General features: G+C 45.2%; 1 protein-coding gene across 1 annotated transcript in view; it reads left to right on the forward strand.

The window, feature by feature from the left end:
• Nucleotides 1-510: 510 nt before the first annotated feature.
• Nucleotides 511-20885, forward strand: part of LOC118836372 (CD177 antigen-like) — a 39977-nt gene continuing 19602 nt past the window's right edge. The window contains exons 1-4 of the mRNA XM_036743684.1: nt 511-649; nt 5687-5863; nt 6393-6524; nt 7020-7202. Of these exons, the coding sequence (XP_036599579.1) occupies nt 511-649; nt 5687-5863; nt 6393-6524; nt 7020-7202 (631 nt within the window). The remainder of the gene's footprint in view (nt 650-5686; nt 5864-6392; nt 6525-7019; nt 7203-20885) is intronic.

Consider the following 20885-nt stretch of genomic DNA (forward strand, 5'->3'; position numbering starts at 1 on the left):
GTGAGCAAAACCAGGGGAACATTGTACACAGCAACAGCAACAGTGTTCTCTGATCAACTTTGATAGACTTAGTTCGTCTGAGCAATACAATGATTCAAGACAACTCCATAACACTCATGATGGAAAATGCTGGGCACATCCAGAGGAAGAACTAGGGAGTCTGAATGCAGACTGAAGCACACTTTTTCACTTTGGGGGGGTTTGTTTTTGTAGCTTTTCCCTTTTGTTCTGTTTCTTTTTTCACAACATGACTAATGTGGAAATGTTTTCCCATGATTGCACACATGTAACCTGTATCAGATTGCCTGCCTTCTTGAGGGGTGGGAAGGGGGAGAGGTAGAGAGGGAGAAAAATTTGGAACTCAAAATCTTATTAAAATGAGTGTTGAAAGCTATCTTTATGTGTAATTGGAAAAAAATGAAATACTATTCACAAAAAGAAAAGAAAAAACCAGAGTCTCTCTACCAGCAGGCCCTGGGGGAGGACTCTTATTACTGGTCTGCCCCAGGGATGGGGGCCCTGATACTGGGTTGCTATGGAAACAAGATCTCTCTGCTGGCAGGAGGGGCTTCAATACAGGTCAGCAATGAGGTCAAGGCCTTGTTGGTGAACTGCCCCAGGTTTGGGGCCTTGCTGCAGGCTCCTTGCTGTGAGGCTGGCTGCTGCTGCTCTTCAACCTTGATCCCCTCCCACATCTGGGCTGGTTACCTGCTTCCCTGATCCTGGACCACTTCTGAGGCTTATTATTAAGCAGAGAACCCCAAATGTCCAATGATCAATAGTAATACACTCCCAGTTCCTTTTCCCTTTGTCTGTTTCTATAATTACCATTGGGATTTTGGGAGTTGTTTTGAAGGGATCCACCACTGTTCTGGCTGCCACCCCAGACCACTGATTATCTGAACTCTTGGCAGGAATCGATCATACTGGCCCCCAAGAGAAGTAACCCAATTGATTAAACTACTACCTATACTCAATCTGGAACTCTTTGGCCTCTGCCTTTAGTATCAAAAGAACACCTCATGGTTATGGGAGAGGTACAGGGTTCTCCAGCCAGGGGGAATTCTAGACCTTACACCTTAGAAAACAACATGGTTGTTGTTAGGATCAAATGAGGTCACTTTTGTAAAGTGCTTGCTACAGTGCCTGGTACATAGTAGGTGCTTAATGAATAAATGCTTGTTTCTTTCCAGTGAACATGAAAAGATGTTCAGGATAAATAGGAGGTTATATCCTGGGAGGTAAAGGTGGGTGTGCCATCAGACTCAGAGTTCAGTTTTGGTTTTAGTTCCCATTCTGCAATCCTATTATTCTGTTTTCCTCCACAGGGCACTTAAATCAATATCATCTCAAGGGAATTGCTCTAAGGTGGGGTCAAGAAAAGTAACATTCAAAAGTAACAGTCAGAGGCAGGCAGAGACAGAAGCCCTAGGTCAGCCAATTCAAGAGGACCATCTGAGTGGTGTGCTGCTACTACTCTGTGTCCTGGGAACCACCTGGACCTTGACTGGTATGTGAGAGGATGGTGGCCTGGGGTGGGGGAATCAGGATTCTTGGAACCCTGGGGAGTGTGTGGATTGGAAGTCCACCATACCCATGGGTTCTCCTCTCCCTTCCCTGGGAGGTTAGACAGCATCTCAGTGGGTTTTAGGTTGCTTTATTGAGCCCACGCTCAATTCAAGAGACATAGAAACCCTTTGAAGGATTGGGGATGGTATCTGTCAAGACACTCACAATTTTCACCCAAGTCTCCTGAATCTGGGGAGTAAGATCAGAGCTGCCATTGGCAGAGCAGAAGGAGAACTGGGCTGGGGTTCCAGAGGCTTGAGTCCTGGTCACAGGTCTCTCCAGAACGTACTGCATAGCCCTGCATATTTCCCCTCTGGGCCAAAGATGCCCATCTGTAAAACTGGACTAGATTCTAGAGTCACAGATTTGGAGCTAGAGGGAGCTTCAGAAATAATCTAATCAGACTGCCTCATTTTAAAGATGAGCAAAATGAGGCCCAGAGTGATTAGGACACTTGCCCAAGGTCACACAACCTGTTGCCAAGGCTGAGATCTGAAACCCATTACTCTGACTTCAAGGCCAATGGATTGTCCATTGAATGCAACCCCCATACCACTAAAGTGCCTCTTTTAGGGTATTTTCCTTCTGTATTCTGACAGTCTTTGTTCTAAGGTCCCTCCCAGCTCTGACATGCCATATTCTAATGTCTTTTCTCAGCTCTGACACCCTATGTAATAATGTTACCTTAAGCTCAGCCATTCTCTGTTTCAAGATTCCTTCTAGCTTTGCTTATAGCTCTGACATCCAATATTCTAAGGCCCCTCCCAGCTCTGATATTCTCTGTTCCAAAACCCCATGAGCTCTGACGTCCCACATTCTAAGGCCCCTCCCAGTTCTGACATCCCATGTTCTAAGGTTCTTCCTAGTTATGGCATTCTGTGTTCTAAGCTCTCTTCTACTTCTCTAATTCTAGGTTCTAGGTCTAAGATCCTTTGCAGTTCTAACATTGTCTCACCAGGTCATAGCACAACTCCCAGTGATTCTTGCCGGAATTTCCCCACTTGGGGTTCACAGCTCCTCAGTGATGCTGGTTTGGGTGAGGAAGCTCCCGTCATCCTTGGCCATGTTCCTTCTCTATATTTGAGGAACAGCTGATGTTACCCCCCCCATCCTTGTTGCTTCCTTATGACATCTGCCCATCAGATCCTTTCCCCTATGTTCCTGTCTGGCCTTTCTGTTCAGAAGTCCAGGACATGGTTGAAAGGCCACTGGGAAATGGTTAGGGTTAAATGTTTGTGCCATGGGAGGAGGGAAAGAGAGAGGGTGGCAAAGAGAAAGAACAAGAGGGTAAGAGAAACTCATTGTCTTTCACCCCAAACTTGTGACAAATTTCCCTACTCTTGTTTAGGGTCCCAGTCCCCTAGGCTCACATTTCTGATGGCAACTTCAGCTCCTCCATCTCTCTCACTCATCTGCCAGGGCCTGTCATTTCTACCTTGAAATCCCCTTCTATCCTCACAATGATCCATGCCTTCATCACCTTGTGCCTAGATTATCGATAGCCTCTGGTGAACAGGGGGGTGCCCCCACCTGCCTTTGGCCTCTGTCCACCCCAGTCCAACCCCCATTCAGCCACCAAAGGAATTTTCCTAAAGCACAGGTCGGATCATGTCATCTCCTGCTCAATAAACTCCAATGGCTCCCTATGGCCTCCAGCAGCAAAGACAACACCCTCTGTTTGGCTTTTCAAGTTCTTCACTACCTGGCCCCCTCCTCCCTTTCCATGCTTCTCACACCTGACTCTCCTCCACATGCTGCAGTCCAATGGCTGGGCTCCTGGCTGTTCCTCACACAAAATGCCCCAGAGCTGACATTTTCACTGTCTGTCCCCTACATGTGGAAGGCTCTACCTTCTCCCTTCTGCCTCCAGGCTCCTTTGGCACACTGTAAAACTCAGCTGGCATACAGCCTTTTGTGATAAGCTTTTCCTGGTCCCTCAGCCCCTTATCCCTTCCCTCTGAGATCACTTTCCATTTACCATGTATGGATCTTACTTGTGTCTAGATGCCCCACGCACACTTTGGAGAGAGCTGGTGGTACAGTAGATACTGCTGGGCTTGGAGTCAGGAAGACCTGAATTCAAATCCAACCTCAGACACTTACTAGCTGTGTGAACCTCAGTCTCCTCGACTATCAAGTGGGGATAATAGTAGCACCCACTTCCCAGGGTGGTTGTGAAGGTGGAATGAGAGAATCTTTGTACAAAGTACTTAGTACAGTCCTTCACTCCCTTCCCATCTCTCGTTGTATACTAAGCACAGGCCTTGGTGCTAATAGGTAACTGATAAAATTCTCTGCCTCTAAATCATTATTCTTTTAAGTCAACCTAAGGAAGGAGAGAGGATTGGGAAAGCTGAAGAGAAAGCATGGGGATAGAAGGAGGGCTAGACAGGAAGAAAGTTGTGTTAAAGACAGGAGGGGCAGGGTGGTCAAAGTCAATGTCAAGCTGTGCAACTTTTCTCCCTCCCCCCCATCCCTGGGCTGTCTTAATAAATGATTGACACATTCTGAGTTGAGGCAAGTCTGGAGCAAAGATGTCCTCACCTGATGAGGAAACTAAGGACCAGGAACCCTGATAGATTCCCCCAAGGGGGCAGGGTCTAGGGAATGGGATGCCCCAAGTCTCTGAGGAGTGGCTGGGTACCTGGGTCTCTGAGGATTGTGGGGGATGGAGGATGAAATTTCCCTAAGGAACCAGAAGCCTGGCTGCTAAGGTGCTCTACCCTGGCATGCCTTTCCTTTGACTCAATGGTTAAGTTATTTTGAGTTCTCTTTCCCTACCCTGAGGTGGAAGTTTGCTGAGCAGAGGGACATAAGAAGAGAAGTTGGATCGCTTGGAAGGTGACAGAATAACCTTCAGCTCCCAACCAGACCAAGGCTCCAAGATCATGAGACTCCAGATGCTGTTCTGGCTCCTTGGAGCAGCCTTCGAGCTTCCTTGTATGTTGTCGGGATCAATGGTCCCCCGGGTTCTCTGGCAAAGACCTGGAGCTGAAACTGCAAAATCCTGGAAGGGGGAGGGAGATGGATTCTGGAGAGTGAAGTCATCCTTGTTGTAGGGGAAAGGGGAGGAGAGCTAGACCTCTGGTGCCTAAAAGTGTAGAGCTGCAGATCCAGGCACGTGGGTTAGTTTGTGTGGGAGGCAAGAACTGGTAAATCAGGACTCCTTGACTCCAGATAGGATGGAGGCTGGGGACTTCAATGCCTTAGTCCTTTGGGGAGAGGTTGGAGGGAGAGGGAGCAGGGAGGGATGCAGGAGCAGGAGTCTGGATCCCTGGAGAATAAAGAGGATCCTCAGAGTCCTCTGCAGGACAGCCACTGGGGAATACTGATCCCTGACTGGGGAAACAGGGCAGCACAATCTTGCCCCAGATAGTCATCTAGTGCAATATGCCCAGATTCACAGGGACAGGCTTTGAATCTTGGCTCAAGCACTCATTCCCTGTGTGATCTCCATTTCCTCATCTGTGAAGTGGGGATAACAGTGGCCCAGACTCAGGGCTGGTGTGAGAAAATCCACATCAGAGCAGTCCAGAAATGGAAGTGGCTGGTATTTCCCACAGAGCCACCTCCTCCTGGCTAATGCCAGGATTTCCCTCAGGAGAGCATCCAGGGGGTCAGCCTGGGGTGGGAGATAATGGCTAGAGGACCTGGATCCTCAAAGGGAAAGAGACACTGGTGCTGAGCCAGACCCTTCCTCTTCCAGGCACTGGGGCCTTGGATTGTTATAATGGGGTGCTTTTTAACATTCTACAAAACCAGACAGAGCAACTACAAAACCTAATAAGTGACAATACCATCACCTGTCAGGACGGGGAGGTGTGTCAGGAGACTGTGCTGTTCACAGGTGAGGGGCTCCCAACTCTATCCCCTTCCAAGACTCATAGAGACCCAGGCATCCTAAACTCCCTGAGTCCCAAATCCTCATTCCCTAGCTCCTAACTTCATAAGGCACCTGGTAGTGCTGACCTCTAGCCTCCAGACTCTCAGAGATTCGAGAGTCCCCATTCCTTAGTTCCCCTACTCCTCAGGGACCCACACATCCTGAGCCCCCAGTTCTTACCCAGTGTGTGATCCTAAGTTCCCTGATCCCCCCATTCTCGGCCTCTATCTCCAGGGACCAGTGGCACCATTGTGAGCAGTAAGGGGTGCACAGCAGATGGGATCACTTCCTCTGGCCCCAGTACATTTGCGGCTTTTGGGGTGACTATCATCTTCTACAGGAAAGTCTGCTCTTCTGACCTGTGTAATGACATCAACAGCGTGGCTTCCATCCTGACTCCAGCTCCTACAGGTAACCCAGCGCCTGGGGGAGCCAATCACCAAAGAGAGACCTCAGGAGCCCTGACTCTGGTCCTCTGCAAATTTAGGCCATTTCTGGCCCCTTCCCAAGCCTCAGTTTCACCATATGGGAAATGACACTATTAAACTGGACGATTACTAAGATTTTTTCTGGCTCATATGTTCCATATTGCCTGTCCTCAGGCCCCTCCCAGCCCTGACATCCCCTGTTCTACAGCATTCCAAGTACTCCACCATTCATTCTACATCATTACTCAATCCTCACATCCACAAGCCAATGAACAAAGATTTTTATTCCCATCTTAGAGCTGTTGTTGCTCAGGGAGGAGAAGCAGTCACACAGATCAGTCCAGAACAGAGCCAAGATAAGGAAATAGGTCCTGGGGTCTTTCCATCACAACCACCATGAAGATGAGGACCCAGAGAGAGACAGAGACAGAGTCAGAGACAGAGGGAGCGGGGGGAACCATGGGGGCCCCTGATCCTCCAACAAGCCCCTGACCCTCTTCCTCCTCAAACAGCTGTGCCTTCCTCTGATGGTCTCCAGTGTCCAATGTGTGCGGCCTTGGGATCCTCCTGTTCAAGCAACACTCTTTCCCTGTGCCCAGAGGGCACCTCCCGCTGTTACCAGGGACTGTTGCAGCTCAGTGGAGGTAACCGCCAGAGCTGACGCCTTCTGGAGTTGGGGCTGGAGGATTAGAACACCTTGGACCCTGAACGAACAGGGGGCAGGGGATCAGGAGGGCTGGGAAATTAGACTGTAAGCAGTCAAATCAGGAAGCCTGGGTCCATGGGGAGGAGGTGGGAACTGGGGGGTCTGGACTTCTGGGTCCATGGGGATGGTAACTGGAGATCTGGACTCCTTCATCCCTGGGGGGTGGGAATTGGGGGGGGATCTGGACCCCTGTGTCCCTGGGTGGTGAGAACTGGGAGATCTGGACTCCTGGTCCCTGGGGGGTGGGAACGGGGGATCTGGAATCTTGGGTCCCTTGTGGGGTGGGAACTGGGAGATCTGGACTCCTGCGTCCCTGGGGGTGGTAGCTGGGGATATGGACTCATGCATCCCTGGGGGATGGTAGCTGGGGGATCTGAACTCCTGGGTCCCCAGTTCTAGAGTGACAGTTCTTTCTGTGTGCCTCTGGGGACAGGAGGGATTTCATTTGACTTGGACATCCAGGGCTGTGCCTCCAAAGCCATCACAGGCTGCTATCTACTTGGAAACACCCAGGCTTTTGGGCCCTTTACTGTGACTGAGGAATGCGAAGGGCAATCTGAGGACGAGGGCAACTCTAACGGGGTTTCTACTACCACAGTGCAAGCCTGGGGAATGGGTACGGGATTGCTCCTGGCCCTGTGGGGGTGCCTCCACCAACTCTGAGGGCCTTTGGCCCTTCTGTGACCCATTAATATCTGGAGAGCCCCCTGACTCATTTTGCTATGAGAATTAGCTTAGATGCAAATGGCTCCTCATTCCCAATCCCTCCACCCCATACCCCTGTGCCTTGATTCTGGAAGGGGCTTGGCAGGAAGCATGTGGAAATATTCATTGAGATTCGAAAATACAATGTACTCTACTCATCTGAGGTCTCAGTCTGTGTATGTCACTATGGGGGAGGAGAAAGCAAAGACCATCCCCTTCCTCCCCTTCTTCCCCCACTTTCTGACACTGCTTTTGTGCTAGCTCAGCTCCTGACAGGCTAGTGATCTCTGCATGGGCCCTTCTTAAAGAATAGCTCCATCTTAATGAACAGAGAGCTGGGAGATCTGGGGACAAGGCGGCCTGAGACCCATCCTGGCTGTGAGACCCTGGACAACCGACTTCCTCTTGGCCCCTAGTGCTGACCTGCATTGGTTTATGGGATTGGAGCCATTTAATCTGAACCATGGAGGTTTCAGATGAGGAAACTGAGGCCTGGGAAAGTTAGGTGATGCCCCAAGGTCTCACTGGTACTCTGCATTACAAGTGGGATTTAAGCCCAGCTCCTTTGCCCTGAGAGCCAAGAACTTTTCCCCTGCAGAGGAAATTTCCTCATGGAGATTTTCCCATCCAGATTACATCACAGTGTTATAAAAAAAAATTGCCCAATGAGCAAATGGCTCACTTGCTCTAGAGAACACCCAACTACCTGAAGTGGCCTTGTCCATGACCTCTCCACTCCCCTCAATGGTCTCATCCTCAGAGTGACCGCACCCCCCTCAGTGGTTCCTATCATCCCAGTGACCCCCTCTCCTCTGTACTCTCGTCCTCACCATGCCTTCCCCACCCCCACCACCTCTCCTCAGTGGTCTCCTCAATCTCACAGTATCCCCCCACACCTCTCCTCAGTGGTCTCATCCTCACCATTCCCCTGCTCCCATCTCTCCTCAGTGGTCCCATCCTCACAGTGTCCCCCCTCTTTCCACTAGGATCCTCCACAAGCCTGTGATACCCCATAGTAGAGGGCAAAAAAGGTACCTGCAGATAACTTCAATACACAACATTAAACTATTCAACAAAAATTCATTAAACACCTGCTATGGACATACCACTCTGCCAAGTGCTGGGGATACAAAGGAAAACAACTGCATCCCTGACCTCAGGGAGCTTCCACTCTACTAGGGGGAGGGCAACAGATCCCGCCCTCTTTAAGTGCTTCATGGAGCAGTTGGCCCCAGCTGACTCTTGGATAAAGATTGAGATTCTGAGAAACACAGAAGGAGAAAGAGCATTCTAAACATGGGACAATTTAGATGAAAGTGCAAAGACAAGGATAGTCAAGTTCAGGATCAGGTCTGTGTGATTTCACTGGCATGGGAAGTCTCAGTTGAGTAGCCTCCCTGCTCCACTGCAGGCTGGCACCTTTTCTGCCAGCTTGTCATCTGAGCAAGCACTTCCTAGAGTGCTGAGTAGGAAAACATCCTGGGAGAGATCACACAGCAAGGATATGTCCCAGGGAGGTCCTCAACCCAGGTCTTTGGCACTTAAAGGCCAGCTCTCTGCCCACTATGGCCCGTCAGACCAATATGAGCTCAGAATGCACTATCACAGGTGGGGAACAAATAGTAGGTGGAAACAGTTGGAGTGGAGATGTTTCTGAATTTTGCATCTCATGTTTCTTCTGAGCTAATACAATTCTGCCTCACTCAGAGAGCCCAGTGCCTTCTTTGATGCACACATGACATGTTGGGCAGTCCAAGTCTCATGATCAATATTAAAGTTCTTCAGAGAGACCTTGAGAGTGTCCTTGTATCATTTAACAAACATGCTCTCCTCTTGAAGCTTTGTCTTTCCCTCAGTCTGCTGGCCTTCACTTTGACCTGCCTCCTTCCTGATAACATTGAATCTCTGATCACACTTCCCAGGACTGTTTGCACTTTTACTCACTAGTTGTGTCAGGGATGCAGGGATACTCCTTGTTCCTCAATAGAAATGTTGAGGTTGAGATGAAGTCAAGGAACCCCAAGACTGGAGTTGCCAGACAGAGTCATTGCAGGGGTAACCCCTCAAGAACCAGAGTACTGGAGAGGGTCGGGCCCATCTGGAATGAATTCACAATCTCAAGCATTCTTTAAGTCAAGGTGGCAAAAATTTACTACACTTTTCAGCAGCAAAGAGTTGTTAGGGAACTTGCAACTTTACAGGGGTACAGGTAAAATTTATAAAGGTTAAACTTTAGTAAGACATATGCCAAATATGTTAATTAGATGATTCAGAGTGGTATTAGGGAGTGGTTAAGGAGTGGTCAGCTCTCAGAAGAACATCCACTTTTCGTATCTACTAAGCAGTGATCTTACCCAGAATTCACTGGGAAATAGCCCAAAGCGGGGCTACATGGAGGTGTGGTTTTAGGCCTGAAACATCACTTAGTCAACTAACAGTCAGGGCTGACTGGGAGATACCCAGGCTGATGGCATCAATATCTTGTTAGATAAGATAAATGTAAGGGAGTATACATATGTATAGGTCTAGCATGCATATGATAGGTCAGTGAGTAGTAAATATCTCTATGACCCAGTACACAGTCACTTCAGTCAGTACATAGCTGGTTCAAACTAATAAATTCTATAGTTACAGCAGAACACTGTATCAGGAAGAGAGGTAAGTGTTTTGCTAGGGCATGCTGTCCTGTTTTCCTAGAGAGCAACTGCTAGGTACACTGTTTTGAGGCTAAGGGGAGATGTGATTTTGGAACTGGGGTCCAAGCACAGGCATTCAAGCACCCCATCATTCCCCCCTTAAATATATGGGATGCAAAATCATTTGGGATAAGGGACAAAGGTCTCAGCTTCTGAAACTGCTTCATGCTGAGAAAATATGTAGAGCTGTCCCTGCCTCCCAGGGTCCCTCATTCAAGGGGTTGAGGCTATAGCCAGTGTCCAGAATACAGTTGACAACATGTCCAGGAGTGATGGGTCATGACCTCGAACAGGGGTTTGTACCCAGCCTGAGCTGTCGTATGCAAGTGGAGGGCAGTGAGCCTATAAGAGACTAATGTGACAAAGAGATTAAACAAACAAGGACCAAAAAGGAGTAAGAGGAAAATGACCAGAAGTGGAGTGAGTATGGGCTAGTAGAAATTGGATTGAACTATCAACTTTCAAATCAAGCTACATAATTTTCCGTTATTAACCCATAAGTCAGATTACTTCACTTTCCTATATATTTCTACCATAGACAAGATAGCTCATAAGTTATTACTCTTCACCAACATAACTGTACTGCCTTAAACAACAGAGGTTCCTGACTTGAATCTTACAACTGAATAGATATACATCTTTGTGTCACAAACTTGTTTATCCTTCTCTGATTATATTCACTCTGGAAGAAAGATACTTCAGAAATTGAATCGTTTATATATAAGTTCAAACACTAATTTAACTGTTGCTTAGGCCATGGAATGACTACAAATTCAGATCAAAATAGCAAGATCTGTTTTACAACTCGTTGCTTTAATTCAGCAATAAATTATGTTGCAAATGAAAGTTTATTAGTCCTTCTAAAACTTACAAAAAAGATTTTTTCAACATTTCTTCTAAAAGTGTTTCCCCTTCTTTTAAAACAGTTTTAACATTTATCCTGATGTTAACAGAAATAATCACTAAACTTTTCAGAAGAAATTTAGTTGAAAACTTTTAAAATGACAGCTTTCTTTTCCACCTTAAAGCAAAAATAAACCTTTAAAATTGAGATTCATTAAAACTAATTTGGTGTAAAATTGCTAAGTAAAATAAATTCCCAAAGTATTATACCAACCTAAATTCCTAATTATTGCAGAATTCGTAGATATCACTAAGTTTCTTAGGCAAAAAGGTGTTGTAATGGAATCTCACATTGGTAACAGTAAGAGACTGATCGAAGGAAAAATACAGCTGCTCTTAGAATCCCTTTAAACAAAGGGGAACATCTTACGGTGAGTCTTAAGCAGTTTGCATAAACTTCTGCATATGTTCTAGCTCTAGATAAAAATAATACTAAATTTCCTAAGAAGATAACACAAAACAGCTTATATCTTTTACTGACTACTGGCTCTGATCATAGAAATTTGCTATGGAAACAAAAAAGCAGGGACATGTGACATGCCAAATATGACAGGATAAAACCTCCTTGGCTCTGTTTAAATTCAGATGGAGTTACAGTTCTCCAATAATGCAGTATTTGTTCCACCTCATAGCCAGACTCAGAAATAGTCAGGTGGGAAACATTCCTTTCCAAAGGAACACAATGGGGAAACTGAGTCAGGAGGATCCCATCCTAGACTAAGGCTAAGATTGTACCCAGGGCTTTTTCCCAAATGCAGACCTCCACCTGTTAACCGTACAGGATGACATTCCCTCTGAGTAGCTTGTGGCATTTCTCTCAGATACTGATTTAATGCAGACAACTATACCCAAATTCAAACTCAAACAAAATTAGTTATGGTCCCAAGTGCCTTTAACCTTAAACAGTAAGCTTCACTAATCACAACGTAGAGCCAGACACAGTTGCTTTTACTTGCATGGAGTTGCAATAAGCAATAAAGTTTTACCAATACCCACATACATAAGCGATTCCATTTAATGTCCTTCCCTCTCCCATTTAGACTTGTCCTGGTGTAAAAGCCAATTATTAGAATCCTTTAACTTGCAACTTCTCAGCAAGCCAAGTTCATTGTTCAGGACCTACATAATTCAAACAAGTTATTTTCCTGGGGCTGAAGACTTTGCCCACACAGATGGTTTCCAGAGGCCTTGGCAACTTTATAAAATAAGGACAATCGACCTGGACCCCAAGGAGGGCCTGACACTGGTGCCTCTGCCTGCCGACTCCCATGGATACAGGAGGATTGTTCTGAATGGGCAGAATCAACCCGATAAGGCTTCCACCCAATTCCCTTCTTTCCACATACATTAATCAATTAACCATTTTAGGTTTTAGGATCAAATACCCCAAAGAACTCAGTTAATGAACTCACAAGTTTCATAAGTGATAGCCAAATTATTTTAGCTGTCTAAATGGCAGCTATAAAACATTATAAGACAGGGTTAGCAAGGCTGATAAAGTAACATAACTGGTGGGGCAACTAGGTGGTTCAGTGAGTAGAGCACTGGCCCTGGAGTCAGGAGGACCTGAGCTGAAATCTTGCCTCAGATACTTGACATACTTTACTAGCTGTGTGACCTTGAGCGAGTCATTTAACCCTAATTGCCCTGTCTTCCCCCCCTCAAAAAAATGAAAAAAGTAACATAACTGGTTTTACATGATTTTTTCCATCTTTTAGTTTCAACATAATTGAGAATAAAAATTGCTTTGTCTAACACCATTTCTGGTTCACAATAGTCACTCAAGTTTTTACAATACAGGAAAATTTTACTACAATTTAGAAATACAATAATAACACAAACAGAAAACTTCAGATGACATTAATTGCATTTCCAAATCATTACATATAAAAATTATTGATAGAAGGTTGGGCTTACCAATTGTAGAGGCTTCTCTCCTTTCCCCACAGTTGCAGAGCCTGGTTGTGGACTCAGGGGTGGTTGAATCAGGGATTTGGGAAGAGGGGAGAAAGAGGCACTATGGACCAAGGAGTGATGGGAGGCTGTAGAGTCCAGCACCTGAATTGAAGATCCGGGGAGCCATTGAGGAGGGAGATTTGGTGGATAAGGAGGAAGGACCCTGAGGAACCTATGAGCTTCTTGATAGGGACTGCTCAGCTTCAGGGAACTTGGAGCAGAAGCTCCAGGTTCCACTAGGGTAGGAACAAGGACTTAGGGGCTTGAGTGGAGAGGTTCCTCTGATTCCCTAGAGGGGTGGGCTTCAGGGTGGTCAGGGGCCCAGGGCTGTTGCCAGTGGGGTCCCTGATACAACTGCTATGCCTTCCCCATGTTGCCAGGTGGTGAAGGATAACTCAAATTCCCTAACATTCTTCAGCACTCTCTTCCCTTAATCTGATCTGGGATGAGAGGAATCTGCTAAAATGTTTTTAGCTGTTCTAACTTTTACTGCAGCCCTGGCTCAGTCAGAGGCAGAACGACAGGGTGAAACATCTTATGGTTCTAACTCTTACTCAAGTGAACTTCACTTTTGTGTCCACTCTTTAAAAACTTTTTTGAAAGTGAGAGCTGTGAACCTGCTAGTCAAGATGAGTGGGTGTAACAGCAAGGCAGTAAACACAACATCATTGATAATCATGAATATGCCTAGGTAGTTTTGTATTGCAAAGAATGAAAGACTCTCCATAGAGAAGGTGGAAGAAGTAAAACATTTATTCAGACACCAGAGAACCATATCCCATAACGAGGCAATCTGCTCCCACAACCAGTCAGTCCACTTTATCATAATAGCAAGGAACTTAAAACACAATACCACAGCATGGAACCTCACCATCCCAAAACCTCTCTGACCCACTCCTGGGGCCTTCCCAAAAACTCACTCACTGACAGCCACCACATTCTTCTCAGCTATCACAGGTCGACTCTTTTTCCCTCAGTTCTATCTGTCATTAATGGCCATAACTGTCCGAACAGCTCTCTCAGCATTTCCTGTGACACAACTTCCTTTTCCTCTCAGTAAGCTCCTCCTACCACATGTGACTTAGGCTTCCTGAGATGCAAGCAGGTCACACAGTCTTTAAATGGGTGGGAAAGATCGTCAAATCTAAGTCGCTATTACTTTCAGCCCCAAGATCCTTCTTATCCATCACATAGGACAATGGGAGTTTTGGGATAACTGGTGTCAACAGGACTTTACACAACAATATAACAGGAATATCACAAGATAAGCACACAAAACAATGTCATCATTCCCCCATCGAACAAATGGGGCTTAAAATCTTGGGGTAATGGGCAAATATCTCATCCTCCATAGTTTTTTCCTGCTGTAATTGGACATAGAGCTGTTCCTGCCCCAAGAGGTTAAGAGTCCTATTGAAAAGATCAGCTCTTTAGCAAGCTGGCATCCAGAACTTGGTTAATGCCAGGTCTAAAGATGACACATCACAGTCACAGACAGGTCCAGAGCTGACAAATGAACACATCAGAAGGTGACATCTTGCTTAAGTGGTCAGGCATTTGCAGGTGGATGGTGCTAAGCCTGCAGGAAACAAATCTTACAAATAAATTTAACAGACAAAAATCCAAAAAGAAACAAAGAGACTTTCATTGCTTCCTTCATGATAGAATACATGAGTTAAGGATACAGTTTCATAATCATTTTCTCCTGGGTAAACCACTGTTACAGTATTACATTTCCCACATGCTTCAATTTCTGCAGCTTTGGAACATCGCCCTGCTTCCATTTTACCCATACTTTAGCTCCCAATTTTATTCTATCAGTAGAATACCCCTTCCTTTCCTCTGCTAGTGATTTCGGAAGGAGGGTCACTTTTCACAAGGGGTATTGTTTCACAAGAAATAATAGTCAATTGAACTATTCTATCATTTTTAAAAAACTGTATAGGTTCTTCAACCAAATTCTGGAATGTTACAATAATTTCTTCTTTATAACTAGAATGTATCACTCCAGCCAATACATGTATTCCCTCAGCTGCTAATCCTAGTTTAGGTAATATCCATCCAAAATGATTCTCAGGGTTTTTGATACATATCCCAGTAGAGATTTTTCTTTTCTCTGTTCTATTCAACCAAAAGTCCTCTAAACAATGTAAATCATATCCTGCCAAACCAGGTACTCCTGGATACGGTGATGGGACATCTTCCCTCACAGTCAAATACTCAATATTTTGGATTTTATGTGTTTGTTGCTTTCTAATTTGCAGATTTGGGGTCATCATTCTGGCCAGAGCTGCACTTCCTCCTAATGGTCTATTATGCAAATTACATAAAGCAGGGAACAAATTATCCTTCCAATGTTGATACCAATTATTAGAACATAACTTTCTTAACTGTTCTTTCAATAATCCATCAACCCAGATGCTTGTGGATAATATGGAATATGACATATCCACTCTATATTAGCAATCAAAGACATGCCCCATATATCTTCCCATACTTCTTTGCCCCAAACTTGCTTACCATGAATTTACCAATTTTGGTTTTTCCACATTGGCTAACCCATTAGCTACTGCCCACGAATCAGTGAATATATGACACTGTCCTCCTTTCTCTCTTTTGATAGCTTGATGTACTTCCATAAGTCCACCATAGTGAGTACTTCCACCTATCCCAGTACTTCCTAAAGTCTGCTTAGTACATAGGGTACAGGTTACTGCTTTCCAATGTCTTTTATGGCCCAAATATTTTGCTGTCCCATCAGTAAACCATGTATGTTTCTTCTGTTCTTTAGTCAATCCATCATAGCCTTCATTCCATTTTACCAAGGATTGTACCAACACTCGCCTTGGTGCAGGGGGTTTGATTTGTAATTTCTGTCAATGTCTGTATTTGCTAAAGATTCATGCAGAGCAGAAACTCCACTTTTGCCTGTTTTCAATCTCTCCTGAATATACCATTTCCAGTCAATTATGCTAGCCTCTTGTGCATGTCCAATTCTGTGAGATGCTGGGGTACTCATTACCGAAGTCATAATCGGGATTCCAGGCCTTACTATCACTTCGTGGCCCAGAGTCAGTTTTTTCCATCTCTGCCAGAGCCCAATATGCAGCTAACAACTGCTTTTCAAAAGGTATATATTGTATTCCAGATGTAGGTAGTTTCTTTGCCCAAAATCCTAAGGGTACATTTCAGCTTTGTTGTTTCTGCCATAATTCCAATTTGCATGGTCATCTTGTACAGTCACCGGCCTACTTTGCATAGGCCATAAATCCAGAGCCAATTGTATAGCACCTTTGGCTTCTTCAAAAGATTTACTCTGTTCAAGTCTCCAAACAAAATCATATTTTTTTCCTGGTAACTTTATGTAACGGTTTCAAAATCTGTCCTAAATGTGGAATGTGGTGTCCCCAATATCCAAACAGTCCTATGAACTTTTGGGCCTCTTTCTTCTTGGTGGGGAAAGGAAAATCTTGAATCTTTTGTCGAGCTGTGGGAGAACTTCTCAGTCCTTTATTCCATTGTATACCCCAAAACATTACAATTTGAGCTGGCTCTTGAATCTTTGCAGGGTTAATTTCCCGTGTTCTTTTCTTCATATGCTCAACTAAAAGCATCAAACTCTTCTCCACTTCTTTTACAGTTTCTCCCTGTATCAAAATATCATCTATGTAGTGGGTGAGCTGTACACCAGGTAGCTTTGATTCATCCAAATGTTCAGCCACAATCCTATGACAAATCGTTGGGCTGTGCAGATATCTTTGTGGCAAGTGGGTACAAGTATATCGTTGGCCCTTCCACGTGAAAGCAAACTGGTCCCATTGTTTGGAGTCTATTGGCATTGTAAAGAAACATTGGCCAAATCAATAACTGCCTACCAAGTCCCATCATATTTCTGGATCTTTTCTGTTAAGGTAACAATATCTGGAACAGCACCATACAAGGGAGGAGTCACTTTATTCAATCGTCTATAATCCATTGTCATCCTCCATGTTCCATCGGACTTTTGTACTGGCCATACAGGATTATTCCGTTGAGTTGTTGTGGGGACTAACACTAACATTTTTTTGTTGTGTCTGACTATTTGTGATCCCACTTCGGGTTTTCTTGGCCAAGATACTGGAGTGGTTTGCCACTTTCTTCTCCAGCTTATTTAACAGATGAGGAAACTGAGTCAAATTGGGCCTTGCCCAAGGTCATACACCTAGTAAATATCTGAGGTCAGATTTGAACTCAGGAAGATGAGTCTTCCTGACTCCAGGCCTGGTGCTCTATGCACTATGGCACCACCTAGCAACCCTTTCTGGTATATAGAAGGTAGTTACTAAATGCTGTTTCTATCATTCCTTCCTTCCTTAATCGATTCATCCAAAATCCTATAGCTCCCCACCTTTTCACCTTTACCTCTTATTTTACCGCCTAAGAAAACAGAAGTCCAGGGAAGGGAAGACCATTGTCTCCTACCTCAGGTCACAAGCCAAATAGGGACTGGGATCAATCCCCAGAGTGGGGTCTCCTGAGTCCTAGCCCATGTCTCAGGGAACCGTCCTACAGCTGCTCTCTCACATGTGAACAGTAATTTTTTCCAACAGCTGGGCCAGTCATGGAGAGGGTCCCAGGGCATCTCCATGGGCCTGCACTCTCCTTGCCATGCTGAGATTTCTCTCCTACCCTGCCCACAGAGCAGATGGTCCTCTGCCTCTGCCTCTGTCTCTGCCTCTGCCTCTGACTCTCTCGGACCAATCTTGCCTCTGGTTCACTCCCCCACTTGTTTAATTCCTTAAGGTCAGATCACATGGGCTCTTTAAGAAAAGGGCTTAGGGAGGCAGGGACTAGCATGAACTCCCCATCGAGTCCCTCCAAAAACCTATAAAAAATGGCTCTGAACCAATTCTAGAACTGCAGAACCCACAAAATAACAGAGGGAAGCAGGGCTCCAGCCCAGGACAGCTTGGATCATCTCTGGGTAAGGTCTATCCTTCACGGAGCTGGGAGCGGAGCAGAGCAGAGCAGAGCCAAGCATGGGCAGTGCAGACCAACCAGACCAGGAGCCTGGCAGAGCGTGCCCTAGTGCCCTGAATCAGTGAGCTGCAGCAGTTACCAGACTTCTCAATCCACAAACATCAAAGACAACAGAGAAGGTTAGTGGGAAAAGCTGCGGGAGTGGAAGGCATTTGCAGTTCGGCTACCACCCCGGGGGCAGCGGAGGTGGGGCAGCTACAGAACTACAGCTGCAGTTGCTTCAGGCCCCAGGCCCACCTGGTGGGAGGAATAAAGTGGCAGATCAGAGCAGGAGTGAAGAGCCTGCTGAAGATCTAAGTCCAGTCTGGGTTGGGGGTTCTTGGGGAAGGAGGAGTGCTGGTGTGACAGAGCTGGTGCATCCCCCCAAGCTTGGAACATAGCTCTCTTAACTCTACAAGCAGTCGTACCCCACTGAAAAACTCAAGGGTCAAGTTAGTTGGCTGGGAACATGGCCAGGCAGTGAAAATGCACCCAGATTCAGTCTCACACTCTGAAATCTTTGGTGACAAAGAAGACCAAAACATACAGCCAGAAGAAGTCAACAAAGTCAAAGAGCCTACAACAAAAGCCTCCAAGAAAACATGAACTGGTCTCAGGCCATGGAAGAGCTCAAAAAATATTTGGAAAAGCAAGTTAGAGAAGTAGAGGAAAAATTGGGAAGAGAAATGAGAAGGATGTGAAAAAACCATGAAAAACAAGTCAATGACTTGCTAAAGGAGGCCCAAAAAAAATACTGAAAAATACACTGAAGAAAACAATACCTTAAAAAATAGACAAACGCAAATGTCAAAAGAGCTCCAAAAAGCCAATGAGGAGAAGAATGCCTTGAAAGGCAGAATTGGCCAAATGGAAAAGGAGGTCCAAAAGACCACTGAAGAAAATATTACCTTAAAAATTATATTGGAGCAAGTGGAAGCTAGTGACTTGACGAGAAATCAAGATATTATAAAACAGAACCAAAGGAATGAAAAAATGGAAGACAATGTGAAATATCTCATGGGAAAAACCACTGACCTGGAAAATAGATGCAGGAGGGATAACTTAAAAATAATTGGACTACCTGAAAGCCATGATCAAAAAAAGAGCCTAGATATCATCTTTCAAGAAATTATCAAGGAGAACTGCCCTGATATTGTAGAGCCACAGGGCAAAATAGAAATTGAAAGAATCCACCGATCGCCTCCTCAAATAGATCCCAAAAAGAAATCTCCTAGGAATATTGTTGCCAAATTCCAGAGCTCCCAGATCAAGGAGAAAATACTGCAAGCAGCCAGAAAGAAACAATTTGAGTATTGTGGAAACATAATCTGAATAATGCAAGATCTAGCAGCTTCTACATTAAGAGATCGAAGGGCTTGGAATACGATATTCCGGAGGTCAATGGAGCTAGGATTAAAACCAAGAATCACCTACCCAGCAAAACTGAGTATCATGCTCCAAGGCAAAATATGGATTTTCAATAAAATAGAGGACTTTCCAGCTTTCTCAGTGAAAAGACCAGAACTGAATAGAAAATTTGACTTTCAAACACAAGAATCAAGAGAAGCATGAAAAGGTAATCAAGAAAAAGAACAAGAAAAAGAAACTGCAAGGGACTTACTAAGGTTGAACTGTTTTGTTTGCATTCCTACATGGAAAGATGACATGTATGATTCATGAGACCTCAGTATTAGGGTAGCTGAAGGGAATATACATATATGTATATATGTTTATGTATATATATATAAAGTGAATGTGTATGTATATATCTATGTGTGTACATATATGTATATATATATATATATATATATATATATATGGAGAGAGAGAGAGAGAGAGAGAGGACACAGGGTGAGTTGAAGATGAAGGGAAGATATCTAAAAGAAATAAAATCAAATTAAGGGATGAGAGAGGAACATATTGAGAGAGGGAGATAGGGAGAGATAGAATGGGGTGGATTATCTCGCATCAAGGTGGCAAGTGGAAACAGTTCTGTGGGAGGAGGGTAGAGGGCAGGTAAGGGGAGAATGAGTGAATCTTGCTCTCATCAGATTTGGCCTGAGGAGGGAATACCATACATACCCAATTGGGTATCTTACCCCACAGGAAAGAAGAGGGAAGAAGATAAAAAAAGGGGGGGATGATGGAGGGGAGGGCAGATGGGGGTGGAGGTAATCAAAAACAAACACTTTCAAAAGGGGACGGGGTCAAGGGAGAAAATTCAATAAAGGGGGATGGGTTGGGAAGGAGCAAAATATAGTGAGTCTTTCACAACATGAGTATTGTGGAAGGGTTATACATAATGATACACATGTGGCCTATGTTGAATCGCTTGACTTCTTGGGGAGGGTGGGTGGAAAGGGAGGAGGAGGGAGAATTTGGAACTCAAAGTTTTTAAAAACAGACGTTCAAAAACAAAAAGAAAATCTTTTTGCATGCAACTAGAAAATAAGATACACAGGCAATGGGGAGTAGAAATTTAGCTTGCCCTACAAAAAAGGAAGGGAAAAGGGGATGGAAGGGGAGTGGGGTGACAGAAGGGAGGGCTGACTGGGGAACAGGGCAACCAGAATATACACCATCTTGGAGTGGGGGGGAGGGTAGAAATGAGGAGAAAATTTGTAATTCAAAGTCTTGTGAAAACCAATGCTGAAAAATAAATATGTTAAATAAAAAAAGGTAAAAAAAAAGAAAAGGGCTTAGGTTCCAGATCTTGGGTTCTTCCCATGCTGTTGGATGGGTACAGTGGCTTCCTGCCTCCCCTAAGAAATGTATTCTTCCCACTGCCCACAGAGAAGAAGGGAACCAAGTGCCCCATGGTCACCCAGGACTTCTCACAGGTGTGACCCCACCACTACCCCTTCTCCTGACTGCCCCTCACACCTGGAGAGGTCCAGGAGGCAGAAGGTGCTGCCCATTCCTAAATTCTCATTCCGAGGTTCTCCTCAGAGGATAAAGAAGCCTCCTTGCCCAGAACAGAATGGGTTCCTTCCCTCCCCTCCTGGCCTTGATATCTGTTCTTTCCTTTGGGCCTGAGGCCT

The sequence above is a fragment of the Trichosurus vulpecula genome, chromosome 2 (assembly GCF_011100635.1).
Source record: "Trichosurus vulpecula isolate mTriVul1 chromosome 2, mTriVul1.pri, whole genome shotgun sequence".
Taxonomy (NCBI): Eukaryota; Metazoa; Chordata; class Mammalia; order Diprotodontia; family Phalangeridae; genus Trichosurus; species Trichosurus vulpecula.